Source organism: Staurois parvus, unplaced genomic scaffold, assembly GCF_062004578.1.
Source record: "Staurois parvus isolate SC_StPar_1 unplaced genomic scaffold, SC_StPar_1.0 ptg000649l, whole genome shotgun sequence".
Classification (NCBI taxonomy): Eukaryota; Metazoa; Chordata; class Amphibia; order Anura; family Ranidae; genus Staurois; species Staurois parvus.
Genome location: NW_028318445.1, coordinates 551,130 through 566,807, shown reverse-complemented (window position 1 = coordinate 566,807; position 15,678 = coordinate 551,130). Strand labels below are relative to the sequence as shown.

The following is a 15,678-nucleotide window of genomic DNA, read 5'->3' as shown; positions in this document are numbered from 1 at the left end:
TTCTTCTTCTTCTTTTCATCTTTTCATTCTTCTTCTTCTTTTCATTCTTCTTCTTTTCATTCTTCTTTTCATTCTTATTCTTCTTTTCATTCTTCTTCTTTTCATTCTTCTTCTCATTCTTCTTTTCATTCTTCTTTTCATTCTTCTTTTCATTCTTCTCATTCTTCTTTTCATTCTTCTTCTTTTTCTTTTCATTCTTCTTCTTCTTTTCATTCTTCTTTTCATTCTTCTTCTTCTTTTCATTCTTCTTTTCATTCTTCTTCTTCTTCTTTTTCTTTTCATTCTTCTTCTTCTTCTTTTTCTTTTCATTCTTCTTCTTCTTTTCATTCTTTTCATTCTTCTTCTTCTTTTCATTCTTCTTCTTCTTTTCATTCTTCTTCTTCTTTTCATTCTTCTTCTTCTTCTTCTTCTTTTCATTCTTCTTCTTCTTCTTTTCATTCTTCTTTTCATTCTTCTTTTCATTCTTCTTTTCATTCTTCTTTTCATTCTTCTTTTCATTCTTCTTCTTTTCATTCTTCTCATTCTTCTTTTCATTCTTCTTCTTCTTTTCATTCTTCTTCTCATTCTTCTTTTCATTCTTTTCATTCTTCTCATTCTTCTTCTTTTCATTCTTCTTCTTCTTTTCATTCTTCTTCTTCTTCTTCTTCTTTTCATTCTTCTTCTTTTCATTCTTCTTCTTCTTCTTTTCATTCTTCTTCTTCTTCTTTTCATTCTTCTTCTTCTTCTTTTCATTCTTCTTCTTCTTCTTTCCATTCTTCTTCTTCTTCTTCTTTCCATTCTTCTTCTTCTTTTCATTCTTCTTCTTCTTCTTCTTTCCATTCTTCTTCTTCTTCTTCTTTTCATTCTTCTTCTTCTTCTTCTTTTCATTCTTCTTCTTCTTCTTCTTCTTCTTCTTTCCATTCTTCTTCTTCTTTTCATTCTTCTTCTTCTTCTTCTTTTCATTCTTCTTCTTCTTCTTCTTTCCATTCTTCTTCTTCTTCTTCTTTTCATTCTTCTTCTTCTTCTTCTTTTCATTCTTCTTCTTCTTCTTCTTTTCATTCTTCTTCTTCTTCTTCTTTTCATTCTTCTTCTTCTTTTCATTCTTCTTCTTCTTCTTCTTTTCATTCTTCTTCTTCTTCTTCTTCTTCTTCTTTTCATTCTTCTTCTTCTTCTTCTTCTTCTTTTCATTATTCTTCTTCTTCTTCTTTTCATTCTTCTTCTTCTTCTTTTCATTCTTCTTCTTCTCCTTCTTCTTCTCCTTCTTCTTCTTCTCCTTCTTCTTCTTCTCCTTCTTCTTCTTCTCCTTCTTCTTCTTCTCCTTCTTCTTCTTCTTCTTCTTTTCCTTCTTCTTTTCCTCCTTCTTCTTCTTCTTTTCCTTCTTCTTTTCCTTCTTTTCCTTCTTTTCCTTCTTCTTCTTCTTTTCCTTCTTCTTTTCCTTCTTCTTCTTCTTCTTTTCCTTCTTCTTTTCCTTCTTTTCCTTCCTCTTCTTCTTCTTTTCCTTCTTCTTTTCCTTCTTCTTCTTCTTCTTCTTCTCCTTCTTTTCCTTCTTCTTCTTCTTCTTTTCCTTCTTCTTCTTCTTCTTTTCCTTCTTCTTCTTCTTCTTCTTTTCCTTCTTCTTCTTCTTCTTCTTTTCCTTCTTCTTCTTCTTCTTCTTTTCCTTCTTCTTCTTCTTCTTTTCCTTCTTCTTCTTCTTCTTCTTTTCCTTCTTCTTCTTCTTCTTTTCCTTCTTCTTCTTCTTCTTTTCCTTCTTCTTCTTCTTCTTTTCCTTCTTTTCCTTCTTCTTCTTTTCCTTCTTCTTCTTCTTCTTTTCCTTCTTTTCCTTCTTCTTCTTTTCCTTCTTTTCCTTCTTTTCCTTCTTTTCCTTCTTTTCCTTCTTTTCCTTCTTTTCCTTCTTCTTCTTCTTCTTCTTTTCCTTCTTCTTCTTCTTCTTTTCCTTCTTCTTCTTCTTCTTCTTTTCCTTCTTCTTCTTCTTCTTCTTCTTCTTTTCCTTCTTCTTCTTCTTCTTTTCCTTCTTCTTCTTCTTCTTCTTTTCCTTCTTCTTCTTCTTCTTCTTCTTCTTTTCCTTCTTCTTCTTCTTCTTCTTCTTCTTTTCCTTCTTCTTCTTCTTCTTCTTCTTCTTCTTTTCCTTCTTCTTCTTCTTCTTCTTCTTCTTCTTTTCCTTCTTCTTCTTCTTCTTCTTCTTCTTTTCCTTCTTCTTCTTCTTCTTCTTCTTTTCCTTCTTCTTCTTCTTCTTCTTCTTCTTCTTCTTTTCCTTCTTCTTCTTCTTCTTCTTCTTTTCCTTCTTCTTCTTCTTCTTCTTCTTTTCCTTCTTCTTCTTCTTCTTCTTCTTCTTCTTCTTTTCCTTCTTCTTCTTCTTCTTCTTCTTCTTCTTCTTTTCCTTCTTCTTCTTCTTCTTCTTTTCCTTCTTCTTCTTCTTCTTCTTCTTTTCCTTCTTCTTCTTCTTCTTCTTCTTCTTCTTCTTTTCCTTCTTCTTCTTCTTCTTCTTCTTCTTCTTCTTTTCCTTCTTCTTCTTCTTCTTCTTTTCCTTCTTCTTCTTTTCCTTCTTCTTCTTCTTCTTCTTCTTCTTTTCCTTCTTCTTCTTCTTCTTCTTCTTCTTTTCCTTCTTCTTCTTCTTTTCCTTCTTCTTCTTCTTTTCCTTCTTCTTTTCCTTCTTCTTCTTCTTTTCCTTCTTCTTTTCCTTCTTCTTCTTCTTCTTCTTCTTCTTCTTTTCCTTCTTCTTCTTCTTCTTCTTTTCCTTCTTCTTCTTCTTCTTCTTCTTCTTTTCCTCCTTCTTCTTCTTCTTCTTCTTCTTCTTCTTCTTCTTCTTCTTCTTCTTCTTCTTCTTCTTCTTCTTCTTCTTCTTCTTCTTCTTCTTCTTCTTCTTCTTCTTCTTCTTCTTTTCCTTCTTCTTCTTTTCCTTCTTCTTCTTTTCCTTCTTCTTCTTTTCCTTCTTCTTCTTTTCCTTCTTCTTCTTTTCCTTCTTCTTCTTTTCCTTCTTCTTCTTTTCCTTCTTCTTCTTTTCCTTCTTCTTCTTTTCCTTCTTCTTCTTTTCCTTCTTCTTCTTTTCCTTCTTCTTCTTCTTCTTCTTCTTCTTCTTTTCCTCCTTCTTCTTCTTCTTCTTCTTCTTCTTTTCCTCCTTCTTCTTCTTCTTCTTCTTCTTCTTTTCCTCCTTCTTCTTCTTCTTCTTCTTCTTCTTTTCCTCCTTCTTCTTCTTCTTCTTCTTCTTCTTTTCCTCCTTCTTCTTCTTCCTCTTCTTCTTTTCCTCCTTCTTCTTCTTCTTCTTCTTCTTCTTCTTTTCCTCCTTCTTCTTCTTCTTCTTCTTCTTCTTCTTTTCCTCCTTCTTCTTCTTCTTCTTCTTCTTCTTTTCCTCCTTCTTCTTCTTCTTCTTCTTCTTCTTTTCCTCCTTCTTCTTCTTCTTCTTCTTCTTCTTCTTCTTTTCCTCCTTCTTCTTCTTCTTCTTCTTCTTCTTCTTCTTCTTCTTTTCCTCCTTCTTCTTCTTCTTCTTCTTCTTCTTCTTCTTCTTCTTCTTTTCCTCCTTCTTCTTCTTCTTCTTCTTCTTCTTCTTTTCCTCCTTCTTCTTCTTCTTCTTCTTCTTCTTCTTCTTCTTTTCCTCCTTCTTCTTCTTCTTCTTCTTCTTCTTCTTCTTCTTCTTCTTCTTCTTTTCCTCCTTCTTCTTCTTCTTCTTCTTCTTCTTCTTCTTCTTCTTCTTTTCCTCCTTCTTCTTCTTCTTCTTCTTCTTCTTCTTCTTCTTCTTCTTTTCCTCCTTCTTCTTCTTCTTCTTCTTCTTCTTCTTTTCCTCCTTCTTCTTCTTCTTCTTCTTCTTCTTCTTCTTTTCCTCCTTCTTCTTCTTCTTCTTCTTCTTCTTCTTTTCCTCCTTCTTCTTCTTCTTTTCCTCCTTCTTCTTCTTCTTTTCCTCCTTCTTCTTCTTCTTCTTCTTCTTCTTCTTCTTCTTCTTCTTTTCCTCCTTCTTCTTCTTCTTCTTCTTCGTCGTCGTGCCCCGTGACTGCCCAAATGAGTGAAGTGTGCGGTGATTCTAAGATCGACGGCACTCATCTGCATGTCATACTGACTGTCAGTATTATTTCTCTTCCCCAGCAGACTCCAAGGGCATTTAAATTAAAGGTACAGTGTTCTGCACTAATATAAAGGCTCTCTGAAGCCTAGAAACCCTTTTAATAAGTTAAATTCGCGGCGAATAAATTTGCATCGAATCAAATTTCTCCCGCAAATTCGGCGAATCAGCCGAATCGAATTTTTGAATAATTCGCTCATCTCTACCACTAACAGAGCGAAAATCGACCAATTATTCTTAGGTCTGATTCTCAGACGAAAAAGCGGTCTAATTTTGACCCATGTATGGCCGGCCTTCGGTTCCACAGTGCGTATCACAAGTACGCTTTACTGCATATACAGATTGATTTCACTGCTGTGGGTTTAAGAACACTTTAAATATACCCAGCTTCCACGTGTTGTTTAATATGTCCCTGCTGATCCTGCCAGAAATCTTGGAAATGGAGAACTTCAAGGTAAGGGAAGGAGAGCAATCCTGTAGAAGGAGAGCTTCAGGGGTAAAAATGCAGGAAAATGCGCATATGGTACATCCATAAATGCTCCCATTGAAATCTATGGAATCAAAACCACCGTCCGTGCGTGGGGCGATTGCGTATATGTTTGAAGAGAGATAATTAGGCCCCAATCACATCTAGCGTCCCGAGTGCATCATGTGTGCATTTCACATGCGTTTTCATTTTTCACACAGGGCAGCCCATGCCAAAGAAACCCCAGCACCTTTTTCAGCACCAAATGCCCAGAATGCACTGGAAAGTGGTAAATTATTAACTATTTCAGACTGTTTCAGAGAAATACAGAGAGTGGAAGCAGAGACAGCAGTATATGTTGAGATTAGCTTAGGTGTGAGTTGCTCATTAACATTTCTTTTGTTTCCAAGGGTGGGAAAGGTGTCTGATGGAGGGAGTCATTAAGGTCACCTGGCAGGGGGTCTTCATGAGGAATCTGAGGTGTGAATGGTCATTAACATATCATTTGTTTCCAAGGGTGGGAGAGGTCTGAGGTGTGAATGTTCATTAACATATCATTTGTTCCCAAGGGTGGGAGAGGTCTGAGGTGTGAATGTTCATTAACATATCATTTGTTCCCAAGGGTGGGAGAGGTCTGAGGTGTGAATGGTCATTAACATATCATTTGCTTCCAAGGGTGGGAGAGGTCTGAGGTGTGAATGGTCATTAACATATAATTTGCTTCCAAGGGTGGGAGAGGTCTGAGGTGTGAATGGTCATTAACATATTTGTTTCCAATGGTGAGAGAGGTCTGAGGTGTGAATGGTCATTAACATATAATTTGCTTCCAAGGGCGGGAGAGATCTGAGGTGTGAATGATCATTAACATATCATTTGCTTCCAAGGGTGGGAGAGGTCTGAGGTGTAAATTGGTCATTACAAGGTGTGACAAGCTTGGTAGGAACATCCTGTGTTCAGTGTTTTGTCCATCTGAGTACCTTGAAAACGCTTTGCATGCATTTTTCATGATGAAGAAAGGCTCTGGACAGCATCGGGAACTGGAAGAGTTAAAAAAAATTTCAAATGCAAACGCTTATAAACGCAATTTGCTGCGTTTACAAGCGTTTGGCGTTTGAAACACTGATAAAATCGACTCCTGAACGCAAGTTTGTTGCGTTCCAAAAAACAGCTGTAAACTCAAAACTCACCTGTAAAGGACGATGTGTACATGGATACATAGGAGAACATTAGGGGGAGTTCAGGGGTTGCTGAAAAAAAAGCTGAACATCTCCTGAACGTCGGTTTATCAGCTGCAGTGTACATGAGCCCTAATTGCGGCTAAACGGATGTTTTTTAACCTACGTTTTCCGTCATTTTCCATCATTCAGAAACGTCACGTGTACATGGAGCCTAATGCAGGCCATAGACGGGTCGTTTATCGGTCGAATTTTCAATATTCACGCCGTCAGTGGGGCCAGCCTGTTGCCCGTTTTTCTCGGATCTTCTCGTTTATTTTTATCGGTCATGCTGGAAAATCCGCGAAAATTGGTGGCAACAATGGCAACGACCGTTTTTTTTTATCGGTCAGCAATTCGGCAGATAAACGACCCGTCTATGGCCTGCCTTAGAAAGCTTGGGATTGTACACATTGAGTGTAGTCAGGTGTAAGGAAACGAGAAATGAAACCGATATGGGGGGTGCTGTATAGTTCTGTCCCAGGGTGACAACACTGATCCTCCATAGATCCAGTACAGTGAGTGTTGTCACGCTTGGGCAGGAAATGAGTTATTGGCAGGATCAACAGGCGCAAATAATGAAAAAAAAAAGCTGAAAAATGAAAACTAATGCAGCCAACGCTGTAACACATTACATTCTAGTCTTCATTTTGATCATTACGAGGCTGGCATTGCATGTCTGAGCCCATTACTCCTGCCTGGTCAGCCCTGCTGGCTCTTGTAGTTCACCGATCCGGCCATGCGCTGCCCCCACCTGGCCTGGAATGCAGCCGATAACATCGAACGTTACATTGTATCGGGAGGATTGTGAAGGTATTCCAGCCGGCCAATCACAGGGCTCTATGGCTGGGTGGGTGCGGCCAGAGAGCACGCGGCCAATGTCCGCCTGCGGAGTTCCCCAGTCTACGAGGCACAAGCGCGCAATGACAAGAGAACGGGCCAATCATGGAGAGGGGTGGGATTTTATCCGTCCAATAGGAGGAGCAGGGCGGAGCTCCGGCGTGTTGCACAGTGGCTGCATCGTTTGGCTGTGACCTGGTTAGCTGCAGGATGGCGACAGCAGCTGCTGCGGCCAGCAGTGCGGAGAGGGGGGTGCTGGTGAGTCACCGATCGGGGGGAGGGGAGGTCATGTGATGGAGGGATAGATGGGGGGACCCCCTTGTGATGGTGGGGGGTTACCCCATTGTATGTACTGTGATGGTGGGGGGTCACCCCGTTGTATGTACTGTGATGGTGGGGGGGTTACCCCATTGTATGTACTGTGATGGGGGGGTCACCCCGTTGTATGTACTGTGATGGTGGGGGGGGTTACCCCGTTGTATGTACTGTGATGGTGGGGGTTACCCCGTTGTATGTACTGTGATGGTGGGGGTTACCCCGTTGTATGTACTATGATGGTGGGGGGGGGTTACCCCGTTGTATGTACTGTGATGGTGGGGGGGGGGTTACCCCGTTGTATGTACTGTGATGGTGGGGGGGGGTTACCCCGTTGTATGTACTGTGATGGTGGGGGGGGGGGTTACCCCGTTGTATGTACTGTGATGGTGGGGGGGGGTTACCCCGTTGTATGTACTGTGATGGTGGGGGGGGGGGTTACCCAGTTGTATGTACTGTGATGGTGGGGGGGGTTACCCCGTTGTATGTACTGTGATGATGGGGTCGGTCACCCCGTTGTATGTACTGTGATGGGGGGGGTTACCCCGTTGTATGTACTGTGATGATGGTCATACACTTATTGATGATATCTGACATGAAAGGATTGGTCCCCGGATTGTACAATTAGTCATTACATGTGTTTGCTGTGTACAGCTCTGACAATTCTGTTGCTCTTCACACCTCCTGTACATTCAGCTCAGTCCCTGCCTCCCTGTCCTTACAGTCTGAGGTCCCTAGCGCTCCGCCACACATACTGGGGCCGATTTACCTACCAGCATGTCATTGGAGTGTACAGGGAGGAAGCCCACACAGGCACAGGGAGAACATGCAGACTCCAGGCAGGTTGTGTTCTGGTTGAGATTCGAATGGACTGCCCCAGTGCTGCTAGATGGAAGTGCTAACCACTTAGCCACTGTATTGCCCAAATATCTCCGCTTCCTTCCCTTTTTTTTTTTTTTTTTTTTTTTTTTGCAACCGTTGTGATGATTGCCTTCGACCTATTTTGCTGGATCCAAGGTGGAAGCGATTGGGTTGGAACATTCCAGTCATGTTGTTCCTGGACCAAGTCATCTATTCTGAAACCATCACATTCAGTTTTGTTTGCATTCCTACACTGAAAGTGACCAGAGTTTCCAGGTGAATTTTTTTTTTGTTACCCCAGGTTCACACCTAAGCGTTTTGCAGAAACGCAGTACAGTCCATGTAGCATGATTTCCTATGGGACACGTTCACTCAGCGCCTTTTCACCCGGTGTGTTTTTTTTTTTTTTTTTTTTGGAAAGGGTCAGGGACTTTTTGGAATGTACAAAGTTGCGTTTTTGGTTCGATAGACGTCAATACAAACGCTGCAGAAAAGCATGTAGTGCCTTTTTGCTGTGTTTTCCATTTTAAATCTGCCTAGCAACAAGGAAAAAAAATGGGAAAAAAACAAAAAGCGCAAAATGCAGTGCAGAAATGGCTCAAACGCAACCTGCATAGGTGCGCACCTAGCCTTAGTGCGAATCGCTTTGAACGCCGCCTGTATCGATATGATCATTAGACTGATCAGTTTAGCCAGAGAGGTCAAACCGCATGCAATTCGAGGGTGGAAAATGCTTGGACTGATGAAGGGCGATGCTGATCAGCTGGGTTTTTTTTTTTTTCCGCTTGTATGCAGAGCCTGTACTAAGTTTCTGAGAACCTATTGTAGGTACCAGCTGATTACACCGAGAAATAGTGTTTTTGACTTTTCAAATAACTTTGAAGGTCAAACAATGGGCAGCACAGTGGCTAAATGGTTAGCACTTTCGCCTGGCAGTACTCGGGTCGTTGGTTCGAATCCCAACCACAGCACCACCTGCCTGGAGTTTGCATGTTCTCCCTGTGACTGTGTGGGTTTCCTCCGGGTACTCCGGGTTTCCTCCCACACTCCAAAGACATGCTGGTAGGTGAATTGGATCCTGTCTAAATTGTCCCTAATATGTGTATGAATGTGAGTTAGGGACCTTAGATTGTACGCCCCTTGAGGGTTAGGGACCTTAGATTGTATGCCCCTTGAGGGTTAGGGACCTTAGATTGTATGCCCCTTGAGGGTTAGGGACCTTAGATTGTATGCCCCTTGAGGGTTAGGGACCTTAGATTGTACGCCCCTTGAGGGTTAGGGACCTTAGATTGTACGCCCCTTGAGGGTTAGGGACCTTAGATTGTATGCCCCTTGAGGGTTAGGGACCTTAGATTGTACACCCCTTGAGGGTTAGGGAGCTTAGATTGTACACCCCCTGAGGGTTAGGGAGCTTAGATTGTACACCCCCTGAGGGTTAGGGAGCTTAGATTGTACGCCCCTTGAGGGTTAGGGACCTTAGATTGTACGCCCCTTGAGGGTTAGGGACCTTAGATTGTACGCCCCTTGAGGGTTAGGGACCTTAGATTGTACACCCCCTGAGGGTTAGGGACCTTAGATTGTACACCCCTTGAGGGTTAGGGACCTTAGATTGTACACCCCTTGAGGGTTAGGGACCTTAGATTGTACACCCCTTGAGGGTTAGGGACCTTAGATTGTACACCCCTTGAGGGTTAGGGACCTTAGATTGTACACCCCTTGAGGGTTAGGGACTGATGGGAATTTACAATATATATGTAAAGCGCGGAGTACATTGACAGCACTATATAAGTACCTGAAATAAAATGAGTGGAGTCCATCAGTAATTTTTTTTTTTTTTTGCATCCATTTTGTGTTTTCAATCATGAAATGAAACCTTTATGGTGGGCGTAAGCGATTTTTTTGATTCTTTTAAGTGCCAGGTCATACCGGTGCGATTTACGAATTGAAATCGTACCTGAAATCCCATCTAATGAATGTCAGTGTCTTAACGCGCGATTTCTAAAGTAGTTCTTGCATTATATTTTTTTTTTTTTATTGAATTTTTTTCTTGCAGTTTTGTTGTGAGTTCACATACATAGAATATAATGAAAATTGCAAGAAATAATTTGAAAATCTTCGCAAGCAGAAATGAAGTCTTCAGAAATTGCACCTGTAATTGCGCTGAAATTGCGCACAAATGGCAGCGGTGACTAAAATGATCTCTTCAATCAGTTTGTGTGTGTGTGTGTGTGTGTGTGTGTGTGTGTGTGTGTGTGTGTGTGTGTGTGTGTCCGTGTCCGTGTCCGTGTCCGTGTCCCCGTCCCCGTCCAGCATAGTCTATGCATCCTGGGCTTTTTCCAGTAGATGTAGGACTTGCTAGTTTGTGATGCCATCCACGAAGTTTAGGCAGGTGAAGACCAGCTTTGATGGGTTCCAGTAGATATGTATCTGATCCAACATGGTCATAGCATGAGCACAGTACAGGCTTCTCTTATTACCATGACTGCTTGTGGTCATTGGTGAATGTCAAAACCCACTCCTTTCCATTTATCCTTGCCAGAGTAATATACTGCTTGGCACCACAGCCACCTGACATTTTTTGGATGTCATCCATACAACATGATCTTCTCCCTTTTCCCTTTCTTTGCCTTGCTTCCACAATCTTGCTTGGCTCCTCTCCAGCTGAGGTTTCTTATGATGCTGCCATTTGCCCTTTCCATATTCCTTCAAACAGACATGATTTTGTTTCATAGACTCTGTAGCAACTCTTCTTTGGTGACCATGTCTGTCCGGCTGATCTTCAAGATCCTCTCGTAGCACAGTTCACAACTTGTGATCTTCTTTTCTAGAGTTCGGGGGAAAACGTTTCTGCACCATATCTGATAACATGCCAGACTTTGTAGCATTCTTTTCTCTGGGCTTAGAAGGAGATTGTTCTTCACCAGATTTTTTGCATCTCCATAAATTTTGCTTTGTCTTGGCAACTCCAGCTTTGATGTCAGTATCGTTCCTCAGGTTTTCCTGAATCCATGTTCATCAGCTACTAGTGTCTCCATAAACATTGCCTGGACTTGGCGATTTCTAGCTCGGACGTCAGCATCGTTCCTCAGGTTTTCCTGAGTTTATGTTCATCAGCTTCTAGTGTCTCCATAAATTTTGCTTTGTCTTGGCAACTCCAGCTCTGAAATCAGCATTGTTCCTCAGGGTTTCCTGAATTCATGTTCATCAGATTCTAGTGTCTCCAAAAACTTTGCTTTGTCTTGGCGATTCCAGCACTGATGTCCGTATCGTTCCTCAGGTTTTCCTGAATCCATGTTCTTCAGTTTCTAGTATCTCCATGTTTTGCATGGACTTAGCGATTTCTAGCTCAGATGTCAGCATCGTTCCTCAGGTTTTCCTGAATCCATGTTCATCAGCTACTAGTGTCTCCATAAACTTTGCCTGGACTTGGTGATTCCAGCTCTGATGTCCATATCGGTCCTCAGGTTTTCCTGAATCCATGTTCATCAGCTTCTAGTGTCTGCATAAACTTTGCCTGGACTTGGCGATTCTAGCTCAGACATCAGCATCATTACTCAGGTTTTCCTGAATTCCTGTTCATCAGCTTCTAGTGTTTCCAGAAATTTTGCTTGGACTTGGTAAATCCAGCTCTGACATCAGTTATTCTTTAGGTTTTCATTAATCCATATTCCTTGGTTTTGGAATCCTTGGTTACTTGCACTATTCTTTCATTTTCAAGTACGGTATTTGTTTTAATTTGTGACCTTTTTGTTGATTACAATTTTTTAAAATCTAAAGATTGACTTTCTTGCCGTTACTTGCTTTTTTTTTTTTTTTAAGTAGGCATCAAGTTCTTCCTCGGATTCCGTAAGCAAAACCGTACCACCCAGATTGCTTATTTTCTGTTTTCTTTTGGATTCATACAATGGAAGTCCAACACCCTCACAAATACCTTTTTTGAAACACTTTGTATGAGTCTGGAACAGCATTTCAGCATCTGCTTCTCTTTATCTGCTTTTAGCAGTTGCAGCTGAGGTGGCTGTGGCCTTGCTATTGTGTAATATGGTGATTCCGTAGAAGAGCATAAGCTGTTCTGGAACCAGCAGAATTCTGAAATTCAGGCCGTAGTAATCTGCAGGAATGGTGGTGCGCATTGGCTGTCCAGGTAAGGACCACCATGATGGTTTTACTTTAATATAACTTGCATGAATTAATTTCTGACTGACCACTGTAAATGTACTGTTTTTTTTTTTTTTAAAAAAAACCTCTTATTATAAAACTGAGAAGTCATCAGTGTGCTGCAGGCTGTAGGAGACATTTTCCTCGGTTTCATTTGCCCTGGTAACCAGTGGACGTGCGTTGTTTTTTTTTTTTTGTTTTGTTTTTTATTCGTTTTTCAGATGGAAATTTTAATTTTCAGGAATTCAGATGCATTCCAATTTCCGAATGGACATAGTAACAAATGTCAACAAATCTAAAAAAAAAAAAAAAAAAGTTATAACAAAATTAACAAATGCATTTGGATGACGTCACATGATGGGATAGTAGTTTTGGCCCACAGGGAAATTAATTCCATTTTCGAATTTGATTTGGATGCATGTGACGCCAATCGGCTCATGCCATCTCTCTTGGTGGGTTGGACTAGCGTCCAAAAATATCAAATCCCACTAATTTGAATCCACCCAATTTGATAGTGTAATGAATCTATAGCAATCTTCTTGGAAAACTGCAACATTTTTCAAAACCACCCGAACTAACGAATATACAAAACTAATGCCGACAATATCAATCGAATTCCAAAAACGAATCAGGTCAACAAATATGACGAAACAAAATCCTTCAATGGAAAAAATGCAAACTAAACAAAAGATTTCCGACATGCACATGTCTACTAATCCCCCCAACCCAGACTAAAGTGCATTATATTATTGATCGGTGGATCGTTGATGGTTTCCTGTTTCAAGTTGGACCCAAACACCACAGGTGGCATAGTCTTCTGAGAGCCCTTTTATGTCCAGGCATTTTGGTAATTCTTGGGGCAGAAAAAAGTCTGCAAAGTTCTTGGTTACCATTACAGCACAACCATTGATTCGCAGTGCAGTATTTTGGGGGTGGCTCTAAGTGCTTCAGAAATGAAGCGATGGTGTTTGCACCAGCAATTCCTGATCTGGGACAACGAATCAGAAGTAGGAAGTTCTCCTGGAATTTTGTCCTTTTGGAACCTTGGTGGAGACTGTGGGGTAACCTCAGACTCTATGCACAGACTGAGGATTCAGATCAGTTGGTGTCCACTTCTGACTGAGGCCTTGATGTCGGGGGTACTCTGATCGGAACCCTGACATACGGGGGGGGGCTATGATATGAGGTTAGGTTCTGATGGGGACCCTGGTGTAAGGGTAGATTCTGCTGGATAGATCTTTCTAAATTATACAATGTGGCCCTTGTACTGAAAAGTTTGGAAACCTCTGCCCGATGACAAAGGTAAGCCATCTCTCAAGAAAATATTGCTCCACAATTTTTGGTTAAATAAGTGTTGCAGTTCCTCTAGTATTGGTGTATAGACCAGCCTATCTCAACCAGGGTGCCCAGGCACCCTAGGATGCCTTGAGGTTTCTTCAGGGGGTGCCTTGGCAAAATGTCTAAAAATTGCCCAAAAATTCTATAAAAGCCAGTGGGGGTGGACAGGCCTGCCTTTTTAGTTAATAAATCCCCTCTAATGTTGGGTGTCCTACAAGTGTGGATGTTGCTGCATTCTAAAAACTATTCGAATAGTTTCTCATATTTTAGAATGGGGTGCCCTCTTAAAATTATGGACAGTCTTGAAGCACCCTATTTTAGAATGGGGTGCCTCAAGACTGCCCTTAATTTTTAAAAGGTGCCTTGACTTAAAAAAAAAAAAGGTTGGAAAACACTGGTATAGACTACTGCATTAAAAAATAAATTCATAAGTACTCACATGGTACAAGATGAAAGCCTAATTTCTGTGTCACTGGGGCGGGTAATGTGTTAAGTGCACAACGACCCGGAGTCCCTTCATCTAGGGATATGTTGATTCTTTTCTACTCTTGCGTATCTCCAGCTAACACCTACAGTTGTGGCCAAAATTATTCAACCCCCACTGAAATTGAGTGTTTTGGCCAGTTTGACATTGCTTTTGATCATTCAGTCATCTTGCTTACATTTACATTAAAGAGGCACTTGTAGGTCAGACAAATATAACATAACAGTTATAATGAAATAACCACAAATGTCTTTTCTGTGCTCACAGCATTATCAGTTTTATTCAACCCCCAAGTGACATTCAATCTTAGTACTTAGTACAGCATCCTTTTACAGTTATAACAGCTTTTAAACGTGAAGCATAGCTTGACACAAGTGTCTTGCAGCGATCTACGGGTATCTTCGCCCATTCTTCATGGGCAAAGGCCTCCAGTTCAGTCACATTCTTAGGCTTGCGCACTGCAACTGCTTTCTTTAAGTCCCACCAGAGGTTCTCAATCGGATTTAAGTCTGGTGACTGCGATGGCCACTCCAAAATGTTCCAGCCTTTCCTCTGCAACCATGCTCTAGTGGACTTGGAGGTATGCTTGGGATCATTGTCCTGTTGAAAGGTCCAACGTCTCCCAAGCCTCAGGTGTGTGACGGACTGCATCACGTTTCCATCCAATATCTCCTGGTACTGAAGAGAATTCATGGTACCTTGCACACGCTGAAGCTTCCCTGTACCTGCAGAAGCAAAACAGCCCCAAAGCATGATTGACCCTCCACCATGCTTCACAGTAGGCAAGGTGTTCTTTTCATCATAGGCCTTGTTCTTCCTCCTCCAAACATAGCGTTGATCCATGGGCCCAAACAGTTCTAATTTTGTTTCATCAGTCCACAGAACACTATCCCACAACTTTTGTGGTTTGTCCACATGGCTTTTGGCATACTGCAGTCGACTCTTCTTATTCTTTGGAGACAGCAAGGGGGTACGCCTGGGAGTTCTGGCACGGAGGCCTTCATTACGCAGTGTGCGTCTTATTGTCTGGGCTGAAACTTCTGTACCCACATCTGACAAATCTTTTCTCAGTTCCTCAGCAGTCACACGGGGACTTCTCTCCACTCTACGCTTCAGGTAGCGCACAGCAGTCGAAGTCAGCATCTTCTTTCTGCCACGACCAGGTAGCGTTTCAACAGTGCCCTTTGCCTTGAATTTGCGAATGATGCTTCCTAAGGTGTCTCTTGGTATGTTTAACATCTTTGCAATCTTCTTATAGCCATTGCCCTTCCTGTGAAGAGAAATCACCTCTTCTCTTGTCTTCCTGGACCATTCTCTTGCCTTCACCATGTTTGTAACCACACCAGTAAATGTCTAGAAGGAGCTGAGTATCACAGTCATTTTAAAGCTGCCTAATTGGTGCTTATTATGCTTGATTGCTGCTCGGTGACATCCACAGGTGTTTTCAATACCTGATGGAAAGCACCTGTATGAACCTCTGTTCTTCAGAGTGGTAGTCTTTAAGGGGTTGAATAATTGTGGCAATGAAGAAACCACATAAGAACCATTTACTACTGTATTACATAAACAATTGATGTCATTTTAGTTGCATTTGGGTAGTTACAACGTCCTTGTAGGATTTGATTCTGAATACAATTCCAAATGTACACTATAGTCCCTAAACCCCTTTACAGCATTGGGGGTTGAATAATTTTGGCCACAACTGTAAATAAAAAAAACAAACAAACAAAAAAAAAAACAAAACTTGCATTTCAGTAGCCATAATACTGCTGATTGCTGCACTGGAGTACATTGAGGTTTTGTTTTCGTGGTGATGAGGCTAGGCGGGGATGAAATGTATACCTACAACAGCTGCTAAGAGACCAGAGCTAGCCAGAGTGAACAGGCTGATGGAGGAAAAAAAATGGCTACTGAATTCTACAATACAATAAACAGTGGTGTGTGGGGTTTTTTTTTTGTTTTTTGAGAGAGA

General features: G+C 41.3%; 1 protein-coding gene across 1 annotated transcript in view; it reads left to right on the top strand.

Moving 5' to 3' along the window:
- The first annotated feature begins 6,693 nt into the window (after positions 1-6,693).
- The window catches only part of ROGDI (rogdi atypical leucine zipper), a 52,330-nt gene continuing 43,345 nt past the window's right edge, over positions 6,694-15,678 (top strand). The window contains exon 1 of the mRNA XM_089694090.1: positions 6,694-6,808. Coding sequence (XP_089550216.1) covers positions 6,761-6,808 — 48 coding nt within the window. The 5' untranslated portion in view covers positions 6,694-6,760. The remainder of the gene's footprint in view (positions 6,809-15,678) is intronic.